Source organism: Malus sylvestris, chromosome 9 (assembly GCF_916048215.2).
Source record: "Malus sylvestris chromosome 9, drMalSylv7.2, whole genome shotgun sequence".
Lineage (NCBI taxonomy): Eukaryota > Viridiplantae > Streptophyta > Magnoliopsida > Rosales > Rosaceae > Malus > Malus sylvestris.
Genome location: NC_062268.1, coordinates 24036039 through 24054643, shown reverse-complemented (window position 1 = coordinate 24054643; position 18605 = coordinate 24036039). Strand labels below are relative to the sequence as shown.

The 18605-nt window shown below is 36.9% G+C and overlaps 1 protein-coding gene across 1 annotated transcript; it reads left to right on the top strand.

The window, feature by feature from the left end:
* The first annotated feature begins 476 nt into the window (after positions 1-476).
* On the top strand, positions 477-1464 carry LOC126583788 (uncharacterized). The gene is made up of 2 exons (XM_050248309.1): positions 477-905; positions 1093-1464. The coding sequence occupies exons 1-2, from the start codon at positions 518-520 to the stop codon at positions 1152-1154; spliced, it is 450 nt and encodes a 149-aa protein (XP_050104266.1). The 5' UTR covers positions 477-517; the 3' UTR covers positions 1155-1464.
* Positions 1465-18605: the final 17141 nt, after the last annotated feature.

Sequence of the window (18605 nt, the reverse complement as noted above, 5' to 3'; positions counted from 1 at the left end):
TGATGTGTGGGGAATTGATTTTATGGGTCCTTTTCCGTCATCACATGGTTTTCTCTATATCTTGTTGGCGGTGGATTATGTTTCCAAATGGGTGGAAGCAAAAGCCACCCGGACTAACGATTCCAAAGTGGTTGCAGAATTTGTGAAGTCTAACATTTTTGCTAGGTTTGGAATGCCTCGAGTTCTTATAAATGATGGAGGTTCACATTTTTGTAATCGCACAATCGAGGCACTGCTTAAGAAGTACAACGTTACACATAGGGTTTCGACACCCTATCATCCTCAAACAAGCGGGCAAGCTGAGGTGTCGAATCGGGAGATAAAACAAATTCTGGAGAAGACAGTTGGGCCAACAAGAAAAGACTGGAGCTTGAGGTTAGAAGATGCATTGTGGGCTTATAGGACCGCTTACAAAACACCCATATGAATGTCCCCCTTTCGGCTTATGTATGGAAAACCATGTCACTTACCTGTGGAGTTGGAGCACAAGGCCCATTGGGCCGTGAGGAAGTTCAACATGGATGTAGATGAGGCGGGAATTCATCGTAAGCTTCAATTGAATGAACTTGAGGAAATACGGAATGAAGCTTACGAGAATGCTCGACTTTACAAGGAAAAGACGAAGGCCTTTCATGACAAGATGATTCGCACCAAGTCCTTCTCTGTTGGACAAAAAGTATTGTTGTTTAATTCTCGTCTTCGTCTATTTCCGGGTAAGCTACGTTCACGTTGGATTGGACCCTTTGTTATTACTAATATTTTTCCTCATGGTGCAGTCCAAGTTCGTAGTTTCAAAACAGGTCAAGAGTTCAAGGTGAATGGGCATCGCGTGAAGCCTTACTACGAGAGCTTTGTAGAACATGATGTGGAGGAGACAACCCACTATGCCGTGGGTTCCCATGAAGGTTGATCAATGTGGCATCGTCTAGCTGGAAGACGTTAAAGCAAGCGCTTCTTGGGAGGCAACCCATTTATTCTGCCATGATTGTCAATATTATTGCTTGTTTAATTATTTTTGGGTATGGTTTTCTATTTTGAAACATTAACAAATATGCAAATGATTTTAACATTAAACTTCATGGAAATGAACAGGAAACTGGGAAATAAAGAAACACAGCATAATACAAGAGGGAGCCTTCACAAAGGCTGCTTAGGAGAAGTTTCAGTAATCGGCGGAGTCTCAGCAGTCGGTGGGGCCATAGAAGGAGGAGGTATCGGAGGTTGATCATTTGGAGCTTCACTACACGGTACAGCCCCAGAAGACGAAGGCAAATGCTGTTGGAACAAACCCACAAACCTCCGATGATCAAGTAAAATCTGACCATCAGATTCCTGCATCTGGTCAATTTTCCTCTTCATGTTTGTGGCATAGTTGTGTGTGAGCTTGTGCAACTGTTTATTCTCATGCTTGAGTCCTCTAATCTCCTGTTTGAGACTCATTACTTCAGCCGCCAACGATTCCACTTGACGGGTTCGAGCGAATAGGCGTTGGGCCATGTTGGACACAGAACCCGCACACTGCACACTAAGATTCAGAGACTCCTTAACAGCTAACTCATCAAACCGTCTGGAAAGCAGTCTGTTATCTTTAGGAGTGACAAGGTTCCGGGCCACCACCGCAGCGGTCATGTCATTCTTCATCACCGAATCCCCAACGGTAAGAGGACCAGTAGGGGATATGAAGGATGGGCGCCATATGTTGTCTGGAGAAGGCGGGGCTGCCTCTTCACCAAGGTTCAAGTCAAAACGACGATCGGAAGGGCCAGACATATTTTAGAGGTTTTGGAGAAAGAAGAGATGGGCTAAATCCAGAGGTTAGAAGTGCAAAAGGGAGTTTTACAAGCGGAATTTCAAGGAGGCACTTTGAAATGAACTACGCACCTCTATAAAAAAACAGCACTCGGTGAGGCCGATTCCAATTATCAAGGAGGCACTCGCTTTCTCAAAAGTTAGGCTTGAAACTACGGGCCAATCTTCCTTTTCTAGATTTGTCCGCACTTGTCACATGCAATCTCTGCCCTCAACGAAGCTCAGAACTCGAAGCGCAAATTCCGGATATTAAAGAGGCATCTGCTTTATCAAGACGTGTCAGTATCTGTCAAATGCACATCTGCGTTGCGTAAATCACGCGCAATCTGTCGAAGATTTCTGGAGAAGCGGAATGCACATGAAGTCTACTGTTAAATTATCCCAGGCTTGCCGACATGAGTAATGGAACAATGCCTTCCCAGCCATTAAGAAAATTCTATAAATGTTGAACTTCATAGTGAAGCAGCCTCACCCAACTTTCAACCTCACTTAACCTTTCATCCTCTCTGAAATGGCTTTCCAACAAACCCTCTCGAGTCACTCTGTATTCCTTATTCCTTGGGATACTCTCGCGAACAACCCATCCAAAGCAAAAGTATTTCATATCATGAAGGTAGAAAGCAAGAGTATCTCATATCATGCTTTCTCCTTGTCCTTCTCCTTGTCGTTGTTTTAGGACAAGGAGAAAGTGAGTAATCAGCCAGCACTTGGTATCAATCATCCGATCTAGAACCGACTGCCTGGAACCCCTTCCTGATTGCTTACCTAGCCTTGCTCTCGAGTACTCATCTTCATCATCTTATGCTTTCGCTTCGTCTACCGCATCATAAGGGAAGTGAAAATGATACCTCGAAGCATGTGGAGACAATTTGCCAATTCATCCTCAGCTAGGGACAAGGAGAAAGAAAGCAAGAGGTGGGCACTTGGAAAGATTGAAGAAAGAAACAGACCAACACCTTTACCTCGTGCCTGCCCGCCGTGCAGAAGAAACAAGCAAAGAAGAATGCAGACTGCACAATCAAATCATCCCAGCACAAGGAGTCTGATTTGAAACCAAAGAACTCTCATATTCCTCGCTCAGAATTCCAAACCAGTTCGAGATCAAAGCTATGGAAAGTCAACAAGATCATCTATGTCCAAAACCAGATTTGCATTCTTAAACTCTACTCTGTCTATTTTTTGTTTACTTTGCTATACTTGTCATGTTTATTCGTTGTTTGTTTATTTGCTTGTTTTTGTGTGAGTTTATGCTTGAAACATTGAGGACAATGTTTGATTTAAGTGTGGGGGGGTAACCATTGTTTTGCATGAAATTTGTTTTGCATGAAATTCATAGGAGTTTATCACCCATTACTTCTAATGTTGTTCCTTGCTCTTTTAAGTGTTTTCAAGCTGTTTTGGAGTGTTTCAGTGTGTTTTGACATAAAAATCCGAAAATCTCATAAAAATTTGAAAAATTGTTTTGAAAAAAAAAAAAAAAAAAAACCAAAAAGAGTTGTTTTTGTTTGTGTCTTAGGGTACCTTCCAACACAATGATGAGGATTTGGTTTTTAATTACATGACTGTTAAAGAGAGTTATAAACATGGATGAACATTTGATTTACTCTTTGGTGTATGCTTGGTTGTGGTTATAATTTATGAATTCACATGCAATCATAAAGGAAAAATTAGTTTTTGTAACATGCTTGAAGGAAGAAACTCAAACAAACGCTACAACCTTGAGAGACTTGAGCCTAAACATTTATTTGGAGAGTTAAAATCTGTGCATTATTGTTTTCTAAAGTCGTTGCATGATCTCATTATTCCTTGCTTGGTTACTACTTAGAAGGCGTTTCATCATTTAGTTCCAAATGCTATAACTCATGCCCATTTCATTCAAAGCATGTTATTGATTTGCATAACACATATTCAAGTTGAAGTTGTGTAGTTACCACCACCAAAGCCAAATTGCCGTGTATCCTACTTCATTATATGTTTAAGTTAACCCCATTGAGCCTTGTTAGCCTACGTTCTTTGTTAACCCACGTTATCCTCACCTAGCCTAGATTAGGACCATCCATACCCTTGTTCTTAAAGCATAGTAAAGCATGATTCAAATTGAATTCCTTTTGATTATGTATGGCAGAAAATAAGTGTGGGGGAAGTGTTTCTCATATAATTAGTGTGCCATAGGCACGGGTATAAAAATAAAAAAATAAAAAAATAAAAAAATAATAAAAAAGTTGAATTTGACCCTAAGAGTTGTTTAAATCTTTCCCTTATGTCTAAAAGTTGATTTCTGCAATTTAAGTGAATTCTAAGTTCAAGTTCATTATTTTATTTGCTATTGCTTTAAGAACATTTGTTTTCCCCTATTTTCATTTGTTAGCCAACACCCCAAGCCCTGTTACAACCTTTGACTTCAATCTTGAGTGTTATGTGTTTCAATTTGTGGAGTTTGAATTTGGTATGAGCATATGGTGTCACTGGTTCTCGCATCTAAGTAGTAGCATTCCATTCATGAGATCATATCTAAACATGCTCCTGAAATCGCTTTCTTTGTAATACATATATGTGAGCGTTCGTTTTCATGTTTACATCAATCTTCTCACATATAACTAGTATAGGGTGTGTAGTTAGAAAATCTGAGTGAAAATTGAGTGAATATCTTGTAAGGACTTGAGCAAATTCTCTAAGGCATGTTACTACCTTCAAAACATTGTTTTAATTGCTTAAATGTGGGGATGACAATTTTTAACATGTCATCTGCATTGGAAATCCCTGAGGCAAACGTTGGAAGGTTTAGGTTGGGTTTTGTTTGTTTTGTTGGTTTTGTTTTGTTTAGTTATTTTGTTTTGCTCGAGGACTAGCAAAATCTAAGTGTGGGGGAATTTGATAGGAGCATATTTATGCGACTTAGTTAGCTTGTTCTTGCGCATTTATGTTGTGTTTTCTTAGTTATTTTAGTGTTTAAAGTCATTTTTGTGTGTTTTCAGATTCTAAGGACAAAGTATGCAAGAAGATGCATTTTGGAAGCCTTTGGAGCAGTTTCGGGTTTGGAATGGACAGCAAATGCATGGAGCAAGGTGGATGGACAACATTGAAGACTAAAGAGGCTAAGAATGTGAAGAATTATTGTACAAAGGATAAAGAACTCAGCCACAAAAGGGTGTCACTCCACAATGCACCTTCCTTGTCGTGCAATCACCATTGTATTCCCTTTGGATTCCCATGCCATGCTTAATCACCCTTGTCCCCTACATTATTTCTGATTTCATGCCTCAATACATTTAATTATTACACTCAATTGCTGCATACCTCTTGTTCCCTTCACCCATCAGATTTCATACAACTTTCACAACCATTACATGCACCAATTGATGCTCCATCAGCCACCTTTGGAATCCCATGCCGTGTGCAACACATGTTGCTGCACCTTTGACTCATTTCTGAAACATTTCACCTCCCTTTTCATTTCTATGCAATGTGCACAATCATTCATGCTCCCTAGCTGCAACACCACTCCATTTTACCCTCCATACTTTGCATCATTACTTCATTTTCATCCTTGGACCATTGCACACCACAAATTCACCCTCATTGCTATGCACTTCCTCCATTGCCTAACCTGATTCTCTAGGATTTTTGGGGCCTATATATACATGTTAACACCCCTTGCCCAAGGGATGACCTCCCATATTCATCATTCATCACAAAAAATTCGTCCATACACACCCTAGGCAGCAAAACACCCCAAAAACACCATTCTAGTGCCCAGAAAACATAACAGCCACTCCACCTTCTTCCACCCTCTTTGCCAAGTTCTCCACCACCCTCCAACCATCAAACACTCCTCCACACTCACCCTAAACCTTTCCATACCATTCCCCATCCATTCTACACCATTAAACTACCCAAAACCTGTCCACAAACCAATCTGCCGCAAGCAAGGGAAAGGAGAAATCTTGGATGCACTTGCTGCCAAGTTGGAGCATTCTAGGTGTTTTCTTTCTTTGGATTTTAATGTCTAATTCATGTAATCTTTGTTTTGCTTTAAGTATGATTGGCTAATTTTGTTTTGGCTAAGGGTGTACTCAAAACCATGATTATATATGTGAAATAAGTTGATTACTTCCAGTTATCGTTGCATAAGTTGTGAATACAATTTGCTTAACCGTTGGATTTAGAACTTATTCTTGCATGTTGATTGAGAGTGCACGCTTAATTTGCATGCTTGAATTTGGTGCTAGGATATAAATTTGTTTCACCTAATCGTTATGAATTTATATTCGCAAGTAGTGAAGATCACTAGTCACGATCGTGTTAAGTAGATTCCTGACAAAAGTATCATGCTTTTCATAGTTACAAATGCCTTGTCGATGCTTATGATTTCCAAAGAACGTAATGATTCTAACTTGTGTCTTTGTTATGTTGTTCATTTAGAGAACTTGTTAGGAATAATTTGTTTGCGATGCATATTCATCCAATTCAATGATTCTAGGGAAATCTGAAGGTTAATTTAAGCGGACCTAATTAACTTGGAGTGTCGAGGTTCATAACTTATTGAATTGATAACTGGAAATTGATTTACGTTGCATATATTTCATGTGTGGAGAAGAAACCCTTAGCTATTCAATCATCCATTGATTCATCACAATTTTGTCTTACAATCTTGTTTCTTTACAATCTGCCAATTTAATTTAATTTCGTCCAAACACAATTCCCCCATATTTTGTTGAGTCTTAGTCATTCAAATCTGTGTTATTTTGTGTTCTTAAGCATTTGGAGTCATAAACACTTTGGATTCTGTCCAAATCAAGTTCTAGTTTCTTTTTGAGTCAATTTGATTGTTTTAGGCAGTTTTGAGTGCTTTAAATCTGTTTTGAGTGATAGTAGTCTTGTTAGAGTCTTTAAGTTTAGTTTTTGTGTTTTTGAATCAATTTATATTAGATTAGCACCCCTAGTTAATCCCCGGTTAGAACGATCCCTACTTACATCATTACTACAATTGTCACAAATAGGGTTCAATTTGTGTGTTTAGTTATTTTACGCATCAGATTCAGAAGACGACACAATTGAAGATGGTTGAGTGTCAAAGAAGGAACGGCCTCCTGGTTGGCACCAACGAATGATGATTCGGTTTTTTTGGTATTATTTACATCTGGGGTAATTTTAAGGGACTTTAAAATAAATTAACAAGTTACTTAGTATTACGGTCTAATGTATTTTTCATTTATGAGTAAGAGTTCTTAAGTTCGATTCTCACTGAAGGCGAATTTGAATCATATTATTCCTAGCTGATTGTGAGGCTTATCCCACTTCCTCAACTCCTTATGTAGATAACATCGTTTGTTAAAAAAAATTAATTAATTAAGACCACCACCCTAGCCGATCCAATCCTTGTGGCTCAGGATTGGATCAAATTTAGAAGTCCACAATCATGCCAACTTCGGCCAAGGGATGCGATTTCCCCGACTTTATGTGTGTTTTAAATTTGTTTCGAGACATTTTACTATTGTGAAACCTATAAATTAAATCACTATTATATTGGTTTGAGAATGGCTTAATAAAATGTTTCATTAAGCCTAGCCTTTCACCGATGCGTAAAAGTCATTCTAGAGGACCACTCTTAAATGCTATCCCTGGTTGCTTGGAAGATTTAGAGAATTCCAAATGATCGGCCTTTCTTGTATGCATATTGATGTTAGTGCCTTAAGATACTATGAATGAAACACATAATTGACATGGCAACATATTATTAGTTATTCATGGTAACCTAATGTCAAGTTATCAATGATATGGAAAAAACATCTGTCAATTGAGCACATGATCTAATAGTGGATTAGGAAGGTGCGTTGTTGATTAGGTTGAGTCTAAGGAATACCTTAAGTTGTAGGAACGAGATTGAAATTTTTTTTAATCCAAAGATACATACCTTACGGATCTTAAGTCCCAAACCATGTCTCTAGCCTTAGAATGATTGAAATGACTATCGAACATCCACAAATGCCAGTTTATGTCGTATTCAATAGTAAGTGTTAGACTAAGCATGTAGTGACATAAAGTAGACATAAGGGTGCTCGTCTATAAGAGTGAGTTCATTGGAAGTTGTTCAACCATGTAAGTGTACGGATGGAATATTAACTACTCATAAATCATATCACATATTTGAGTTGTGGATGTAACTAGTTCTTAGACCTGAGGCATTATTGGTTATCTCATTTTAGTGAAGGTGATCTTTGGCTTTACCTTGAAGCTCTCAAACAATAGTGGAGCCTTATAGTGCGAGGATCGAGATCATATGCATTAACATGAAGATACGCAAATGCACAACATTGAATTTGTAACTTTCTAGATAATCGTGAAGGAAGATATTCTTGGAGCCCCTTGATGATTTGTTTTCGGAAGTCTGGCCAAAGCAACTTACATGAGATACATCAAGGTGATCATATCTATAAGTGGAGTTTGATAATAGTTCCATGCTTTGTATATATGATCGGAATATAGTGGACAGAGGAGCCCAACAATACTTATGGAGCCAAAAATAATCACAAGGCAACACGTGGATTTTTGGGCAAAAGAGGACAAAAATACCTTTGAGGCATAACAGGTTCCCTACGCGCGAGCAGCGGGCAATCATCTTTCAACCAAGTCAAAAGTGCCCAAAACAGGTAACAATTTAAAGTCTATTTCGTCAAATCCTTTCTATAAGGTAATTCCCAAAACCTAATTTATTCTATATGTTTTATATTCCAAATAATATATTCCTTTCATATTTCCTAAAACCTTTCTTTAAAAATCATAATAATTGACTAATTAAGGGATTAATCACCTAATCAATTCCTTAATTGTCAATTAAAACATTCATTTCACCCTAACTCCTACAAAAGGCCGGCCATCTTTCATCCCCAAAATAAATCAGCCATACTTTATACCTTTTCTATCACATCTTTCCTTTTTATGATAATAATTAGCTAAGTTAATTAGGGAGTTACTTTGATTAATTAGGAAGTATTTCATAACTCCTAATTAAACCAAAATTTAACCTAGAAAACCCTAGCTAGTGGCCAGCCACTCCCTCTCCAAAAGGGATTGGCCTATCCCTATAAATAAGCTCCCATTTTCACCAAAAAATCATTCCAACACTTTGGCAAAAATCCCAAAATTCTCTAAACACTCTTTCTCTCTAAATTCTAACTTTGGCATCGGAGGTTCTTCGGCCAAAGCCCCCCCCATTCATCTTGGACGGGTGAGGCTCTTGGCCTTAACCTAAGGTGTTAATTGTTTTGTAGGTGCAAAATTGTCCAAGATCAAGGAGGAAGAAATTTTCATCCACAAATTGGTACTTTCATTGAGAGCTGAGATCTATACTCGTAGAAGACTTTCGCATAAAAAGGTTTTTCTCTATTTTCTAGTCCATTTGAATATTTTTCATACGTTCTTATTATTAGAATTTTTTATTTGCAAAGCTTCTTTGATAAAACGTATAAGAAAAATATAATGGCTAGAAATTTAGACAATTCCACAAGTGAAAATTCTAATATTCAAGAAATGGGACCACGGCGATCCACGAGGCTAAATGTGACCATAGAAGCGGCACCATCGCTATGGGGCTCCACCATGGCAACCACCGCGGTGGCCCACCACAATCACCACTACCCGCGGCAAGGTCCATGACACCGCTACCATGGCCCGAGCCGTGCCATCCAAGGCTCATGGCACCAAGGTCACGACCCAAGGCATGTCACTCCAAGCCCAACACGAACTCAAAGTGTTGCCAAGCTGAGCCCAAGCCTCGCACCCATATCCATCACCCTCCGAGTAGTCTGCTCCCGCCGAACAGCCCACTCTCGTGGCCCAGCCTGCTCCTGACAAGCAGCCCACTCCCATGGCCCAACCTGCTCCCAACGAACAGCCCACTCCCGTGGTCTAGCCTGCTCCCGCCGAGCAGCCCACTCTCGTGGCCCAACCTACTCTTATGGCCCAGCCTGCTCCCGTGGCCCAATCTACTCATGTGGCTTTCCAAGCAGCCCAAGTCGGCCCAAGACTATCTCAACTATTCGGACCTACCATCGAGCTGGTGGTATTCTCACCACATTTTTTCACTGATTTGATATTTCCCAACTCAAATCTCGCGCCCGAAGTCTACTACACTTCCACTACTCAAGGAGAAACATTCCTTCCAAGCTCTTCCAACCCAAATGGAGAACAACACTTGTCTCGACAAGTCATAGAGTTGACGAGCGCCCTCGCACAGCAGACGACCTTGGTGAACCAGCTTTTGCAGCGCACCAAGATGCAATATGCCCCAGATGAGGTGTCCTGAAGTAGGACTGATGCGAAAATTAACTTAACACACAAATTAAACCCTCTTGTTGATAATTGTAGTATGGATAAGCAGGGATCATTCTGGACCGGGGATTAGGAGGGATTGCTAATCTACTCTAAACTGACTCAAAAACATAAAAATAAACTTAAAAACACTTAACTAGACTCAAAGAACTCAAAACAAACGGAAAAGACTCAAAACTAACTAGAATGATTCAAAACAACTTAAAACAACTAGATAGACTCAAACTAGACACTAGGAAGTCATTTAGACGAAAATTGAATTAAACTTGACTCAAAACACTTAAAAACACAAACTAAGATAGGTTCTAACTAATTTGACACACTAAAGTAAAGGGGGATTGGGTTTTGGACGAAAATAAAGTTCAAACAAAACAAAAACTAGAACTAGACAGATTTGCACGAATTTGGGAAAAACTATGGATGATGGGCTAGCTAGAGGGTCCTTCTCCACATATGACACACTTGCATATAAAACGATTTCCAGTTGCTTTTCAATAAACCATAAATCTCAACACCCCAGATTAATTAGGTACGCTTAAATTAACCCTCGGATTTTTCTTTAGTTATTGGATTGGATGACATCATTCGACAACCCAAAGAATTCTTCAAAAGTTCCCTACATGAAAGTGCATAATAGAGATACAATCAAAGATCATTAAGTTCTGTGAAAATCATAAGTATTGACAAAGCATTCGTAACTATGATGAGCATGATACTCCTGCTAGGAATCTACTTAACGCGATTGTGACTAGTAACCTTCACTACTTATGAATATAAGTTCATAACGATTATGTGAAACTCCCTTATATTCTAGCATCAAATCCTTGCATGCAAACTAAGTGTGCACCTGTTGGAAATGTGCCCTAAAGCCAATCATGTGATGATACTTTACGGACATTTCACATGTTAAACTAATCTAGTTTTACATATAAAGGGCATACATTATTGTTTGAGCCGTCTCATATAAATGTTATATGCTTAAACGATAAAGTCCAAGGAATATGTGATTGGGAGAATGTAATCTAATGAAGTTAGATTCATGAGACCATTCTTTCGTAGACACATCCTAAACGTTCCTAATCATAGGATTGTCAATTGGGCGTTGACAGTCCGTTAAGATCAGTACGTACTATGTCTTCTCTCAGGGAGAGTGATTAGTCTCGAGTCATTGGTGTGTGTGACATCAAGACAAGTACGTAGGTGCTCAATAGAGAATGAGTTCACTGAACGTGATCAACGAAAAGTTCTTATATTCCATGTCACATGAGAACTCATGGTTGGGATAATGCAAAGTAGTCCTTTGACCTGAGGCATCACAGTTGTCTTGTGGTTAAGTCCTTGATCTTTGATTATGTCAAAGTCATCCCCTCGGGGTGTCCACGGCATCGTTGGGGTTAAGCCACTTAGCTATGGAGACAAGTGAATGCGCAACAAGGGATCTCTAACCTTCAAACAGTTGAGGGAGAATACTCTATGATATGATTTGGAATCTCTGGCCAGAGTATGAATGAGATTAGGGAATGCGTTCCAAATCACATTCAAGGAAATCATATAAGCACACACGAATCACATTGGATAGTAGACATGAATAAATAAACTATCATACCAAACAATGTGGTCAAGAGTATTAGATTAGAGAAGGACCATATTGCATTTGTAATCCCAAACTGAATAGGTTCTCTATCCTCTTCTGATTAGCTTGGGTAACCATGATATGCTGCTAGGTGTCACTCATGGTTTGTGGAAGCCCTAAACGTGTGTAATCACTAAAGGGAGAATTGAAAATAGTTTCAATTCACAATCGATGTAAAATGGTTTTAATCGCCCACTACCTCGCTAAAAGGAACCTAATGGATCGCACACCATAAAAGGTGGAGATTGAAGATTAAACGGAAATGAGTAAGAATGATTAAATGGTTTAATCATTTATTTATGGCAAGGATTAATTAATATGTTAATTAATCAAACGAATAAGTTCGTTAAAGACTTCGGGATAGTTTTGGACCTTAAGGCCCAATGGGCTTCGAACGTCAAACCCATTAACTTAAGTTGTATGACAATTTAATGAATGAAGATTCATTAAAGCCCAAAAGCCCAAAATCCCCTAAATGGCCGGCCATAGTGTGATGAATTAGGGTTTTGGTTATTTAGGTCACTTAAAGAAGTGACTATATAAATGACTTTATAACTAAATATTCATTAAGTGTTAAAAGGGTTTATTTTGGGGGAAAATTGGTGAGAATTGTCTCTCCATTTTCTCTCTAAAAAGGCCAACACCTTGGAGGGTACATCTAGCAATCCTACTACTCCAAGGTCACTCATTTCTTCTACAATCTAACCTTGGTGAAGAGACTTAGAGGTTCTCAATTTTGGGAACTTGGAGAACCTATTCTTCCATCCAAATCCATGGATCTAAGAAGCAAGGAATGAAGGCCCTATCTCTTTGGGTGATTAGCCTTTGCTTATGCAAAGAGGAATCTACAAAGGTAATAAGTTCAACTCACTTTGTTTTGAGTTGATTATTGGTTCACCAATCTACTAGGCTTTGAATTTCATGGTAATGTTTTGTTTTTGAGTGCATGCAAGCATGATTCCGCCTTTAATTGTTAATTGCATGCTATATGATGTTGCTCAAATGAACATGTTTTTCAAAATAAATCCTTCAAGTGGTATCAGAGCCTAGGTCTAGTAGTTGGTGAATCCTTTTGGGTTTTGTAGTTCATAAGTTTATGATTTAAAAGTTGTAATTGTTACAAGCTTTATTCTTGCTTCTTTGAATGTAAATTTTGTTTGAAAATTTGCCATCTCAAATGTTGTAGATGTAGTTCATATGAGCATGAATATTGGAGCTAAAATTTGGTGTCATGATTTTGGGGATTTTCGGCCAAATCCAAAGGGTGATTTTTTGGGTTCATGTTTGTCTTGTTAAAATGGTTTTAAGGTGACTTTTGGAACCCCTAAGTACCCTAGGATGTTAGCCTCATTTTGAATGATAAAAATTTGAGTTTTATTGCATGAAAACATTCATGGAGCTCTTATGGGTTTTCATGGATGTTCTTCATATGTTCTTGATGTTCTTGCCAAGAACACAAAGGTTTGTGTTTTGATTCAAAGTTTTGATTTATTTCATAAAGTTTATGATATATGTTTTTCAAATGATTTATCATGTATTTAAAGTGTTAAATATTTGTATAAATGATGATGGAAACATCAATCATCAAAACATATATTATTTTTATGAAAGTATTTAAAGTGTTAAATATTTGTATAAATGATGAAAGAAATATCAATCATCAAAACATATATTATTTTTATGAAAGGTGAAAGCACTACTTGATTGTTTTTGACAAAACTAATAAATCAAAACACCCACCACTCCTTTTTATCCCTAAAAACCGGCCACCCTAATAAAATAGGGTATTTTTGGGGCTTTTATGCAATTACATAAAGTTTTGATACTTTTGTGTATTTGTACTTTGACCCGAAAGTTTACGTTTTGACGTTAAGGCCTAAAAACGCTAAAGGACAAATTGTTTTGCTCCTTTAATGAAGTTTTGAATTTATTTAAATTTTGGGTTCTAGTTGTATTTACATGAAGTAGTGACTTTTGTGTTTTTACAAAGTGACCCCAAAAGTTTATGTTTTCGCAATATGGCCCAAAAAGTTGTGGTTATTGCATGATGGCCCAAATAGGATGAGAACAAAATTGTTTTGTCTCTTTAAATGAGAATTGGATTTTCATTTTGTTTAGCTCCACTTAAATCAATTTTATGGATACAAAAACCAAATGAAAATGTTGCATTCAATTAATTAGTTAAAGCGTTAATTAATTAAAGGATGATTATGAACCTAAGCCTAATATAATTGAGCTATGTGAAAGGCGTTTCAAATTTGTTTGAACCATGGGAATGTGTAGATTAGATTTTGGTTGTAATTTGATTTGATCAAATGTTGTAAAAGGGCATAAGTCCTTCTTTACTTTAAGGTAATTTGTTTTATGCAAATGTTGTAATGAGCATAAGCTCATCCTTTACTTTGAAGTATTTCTTTCTTGCTTTATATGATATGCATGAAAATGAAGTAATTGGGTCCAACGCCCCTAAGACAACACACCTTAATGTGATTAAACGCGTAACTAAAATCAATCTCCATCCCTAGACCGAGATTCAACACAAGGCTCGTGTTGAATCTAAACAAAGGTTCATAGTCATCCTAAGGCCCTAAGGCAACTATATAGTCCATCAAATGAATGCAAACCTTATGTTAGTAGTAACATATACTCTTGCTTTAAAAACCGTTTTAAAAGCATAGTGGGAGTATTATGTACAACTAAAACAATCATATGGACCAATAGTTGTAATAGGACCAAAATTGTTTTAATAGAGATTAAAATGTATATTGATATGTGATGAGACCGAAAACCCTCAACCAAACCAATATTAAGTTGAAAGCGTGAGAGTGCTTAGAACATTCTTTCGTGGCCTTCCACCATGGTAGTTCCAATCGTTTATGACTTGTACACCGGCTTCACCCTATCATGGGGAAGTACAAAGTGCATGCTTATACTCAGGAGGAGTCTATATACATATGATGAGGTGAGTGTAGGCAACGAGGATGGCCAATATCGTATCATCGTGAGGCTATTCTTGAAACCCTTCATGAACTAAGCATGGTGGGAATGACTTAACTAAGTGCAATGGAACCAATATCATATCATTGTGAGGTGACATTCTCTAGAGGCCAAATAAGATGGGTACTTGCATTAGTTGCAAATGAGTAAGCGTACTCTCTCATTATTATTAATGCTAGCCAATATCATATCATTGTGAGGTGGGCTTGGTAGTAGTGAGCCTCCCATAACCTACTAAGAGTTTCATCCAAAACTCTCGAATTCCAATGAGGGATATGGAATTTGCCAAAAATAGTAGGTGATGCTATTTGATTTAAAGACCCGAATCAAATAACTTAAAATCAATCAATTTATATACGTTATGTATTTGTTTACCAATATATTTGCAAACGCTATCCAACACTTGACAAATAAAAGCCGAACGTTTAGTTTACGGACTTGGTACTACAAAACCATAGATTGTCTTTAATGGCTTGTAAATGTACCTAAGTAGTCTCATCCTCACAATCTTCCTATTGATAATGTATCATTAGAAGAATATGTTAGAAAAGGTCTATCATAGAGAGGACAACACTTTTAATGTCATAATTCTTCAATTACAAATTGTTGTATGAAGAAATAAGAGTTGCTTTGAACAACCCTTAGTCAATACAAACACTTAGTGCTTATTTCTTTGTTAATTGAACAAAGAACTTGAGAAGTAAGCACAAGGGCATGGACACTTTATGTGCCATGATTCTTCACTTACAAATTGTTGTATGAAGAAATGAGAGTTGCCTTGTACAACTCTTGAAAGTTTGTAATTATGTTTAGAACATAATGGTTGGTTGACAAAAATAGTCCATTAACATGGACTTATGATGATTTTGAATCATTGAGTGTTGAAGTGTTAAACCACTTAACGAGACGGAAACTAGGCAAGGACTTCACCTTTGTTTCCCTATCCTAATGGTTCACTAAGTTTATGGTAAACTATGTAGTGAACAATAACCACATACTCTCCAAATTGTTTGATGTGTATAACACAATTGAAAAATGTTTCAAGAGAGATAGTGGGAGTTTAGGGACCATGACTAATGTAGTCAAAGGTGAAAGTCAAATAAAGAAGATAAATAACTCCAAGGGAACAAACTTTCTTTATGAAAGGATGGACATTGGAAGGGGTATTTGCAAGAAATGTCTTGCAAGTGTCAAGAACACACCTTTCGAAGGTGTTGTAAAATGTTCTTGAATAGTTCAAAACAGTTGGTTCTTCTACTTGAATGTATGATTCCGTATTCGTAACTATGTTTTACAAATCGTTGTAAAAGTGTGACTAATAAGAAGTAGAAGATATATGAGAGAAGAAAAGGTGCTTCACATACGGAACGTGAATAAGATATAGATCTCTGCGAAAGCAGATAGTACTTACTTCCTCATATGAACTACCAAAGAAATTGGATTATAGTAATCTAATTGATTGTCTCTATAGTAGAGATGATATGGTAGTGTTAACTGTTTAGAATATAATGATGCTTAAAACCCAAAAGGTTGCAAAGTAGTGACTAATCCCAACTAAATTGTGATACCTCTAAAACATAAGTTACGAGTTGGTGAAACAAGGATGTTTTGGATCGTTAGATCCGGATCCAATACCTTCTTGTTAAAATTGTATAGAGGCAAAATGTTCGAATCTTTATTCTTTTGGAAAGAAGAAAGAATCACAAAGTTGTTGAGGTTAATTCACTTAGATGTTAGTGGCACTTGTCCACAACATAATACTACTCATGTTATATGACATTCACCGAAGATCACTCTCGGTTGGACTATAGTTTATTTTGAATAAACACAAGTCCGAATACTTTGCAAAAGGTTTCAAAGAATTCAAGAAATGTAAATAGATGAGTAAGATATCTAAAGTATTTACCTCCTTAGATTTGATCCAAGGAAAGGTAACACTTTAGATGAGTTTCCTTGAAAGATATCAAGGAAAATAGCATCATAAGATAATGTATTTCTCCATTAGGAGAAGAACGAACTTGAATAAGATTTAGTTCGTTAAATGTTATCTATTACCCATATATAGGATATATACTTCTAAAACAATATGATTGTCGATGAGAAGATCTTCCAATATTTTCATGACTCCATAAGATGTAGTTGGAAAAGAAAGACAAATCTTAAGCATGTTAAAGATTTGGGGTTGTGTGCTAATAAGCAATATTTGTTTGATAACAATCTTGTAGGATATCCTTAAAATAACTTTTGGATATCGCTTCTATAAACCAACTAACAAATGTTGTTTTGTTGGGTAGTTCATTGTAATTCTACAATGTGATTTGCCTAAAAGCAAATGAACGAGAGATAGAACTCAAAGAATTGGTTCTTTGAGAGACAAGATAGTAATCAACAAATATAACAACCTAGTTCCTATACCACAAGCTCCAAGGTAGTCGATAAGAATGAAAATCCTTATGACTACATTGAGTGCATATACGATATATACTCAAGGAAATGGTAAAGTACCATTTGACTCGAAATAATGAAACCTTCATAGCTAATTGGTAGCTTAAGGTAACTACAATCAAAGAGAATGGTTGACTTTGAAGAAACCATCTTTGAGATAGGCTTGGTTTCAATTAATTCGAAGATTGCTAGCTACAACTAAAATGGTGATTCAATGTTTTGACATAATATGGGTTTCCGAAACCATTATTAAGATAGTCTTGATAATATATGTCCAAAACTATAAATCACAAGACATGTAAGTTGTAGAGATCCATCCATCATGGATCTTAGCAAGTTAGTGGGAGCTATTTGCATTTTATGAGGAAAAAGGATCAAATCGTTTGATTTCTCATCAAGATGTAAATGAATCTTTTGTTTACGAGTTTTACAAAAGATTAGTGGGAGTTAATCATGTTCCTAAAATTTAAGTATATATGATATATTAATTTTGGAAATGAAAAGAATACTTCTTCGTTAAAGTTATGACTTTAATACATTATATGAAGATAGAATGTATATGGGAGATATAGTCTATATACATGGGATGGAAATCTATAATGATATATTTCATGATATAATTGGATTATATCAAATCCCTAATAATAGACAATGGATGCTAGGAAGTTTCTCATATGATGATAAACTTCAATAAGAAGGACGATTCTAGTGAGACTAGCAAGTTGCCCTTCTAAAAGGGAACGTACCCTTTGACTCCCATAGAAATAATGCGTAAATTGAATCCTTTATGCATAAGCAGAAAGGTGATTTATGTATTTCATATTGTATGAAAAACATTGATATGAGTTGTACCTAGAACGGTACAAGATGATATCAGTGCAAGCCCAGGATCAAAACCATGGCAACTGTCAAGTGAGTCCTTAAGTATTTAAGAAATACTAAAGGATATATTCCTCAAAGAATGTTGAAGAATTAGAGTAACGTAATGGAAGCGTAAATGTATTAGATTATGAATCTAATCCATCATTGGATGTTTCTTCATTATGAATGAAGAGATAAACAGATATCTCTTTATTATGACTAAAGAGATATTTGGATGGAAACATTAAAGTAATGACTTTAGTGTGTTCCATTATGAATGCAAAATATATTGCCATATAGAAGTTTAAAACAATGTTGTTTGGATGGGAAAGTTCATTTATGAACTCTCTATTCGGTTCCAACCAGAAAGTGTATGACACTAATGGGGCGATAGCTCAAGCCTGGGAATCAAGGTCTCATCAAGATCCGAACACAAATGAGAGACTGAACCACATGATTGAGAATCATGTATAATGGTGACGTCGTTATTCTCAAGGTTGCTTCTGTGGATAACACATATAGATATCCA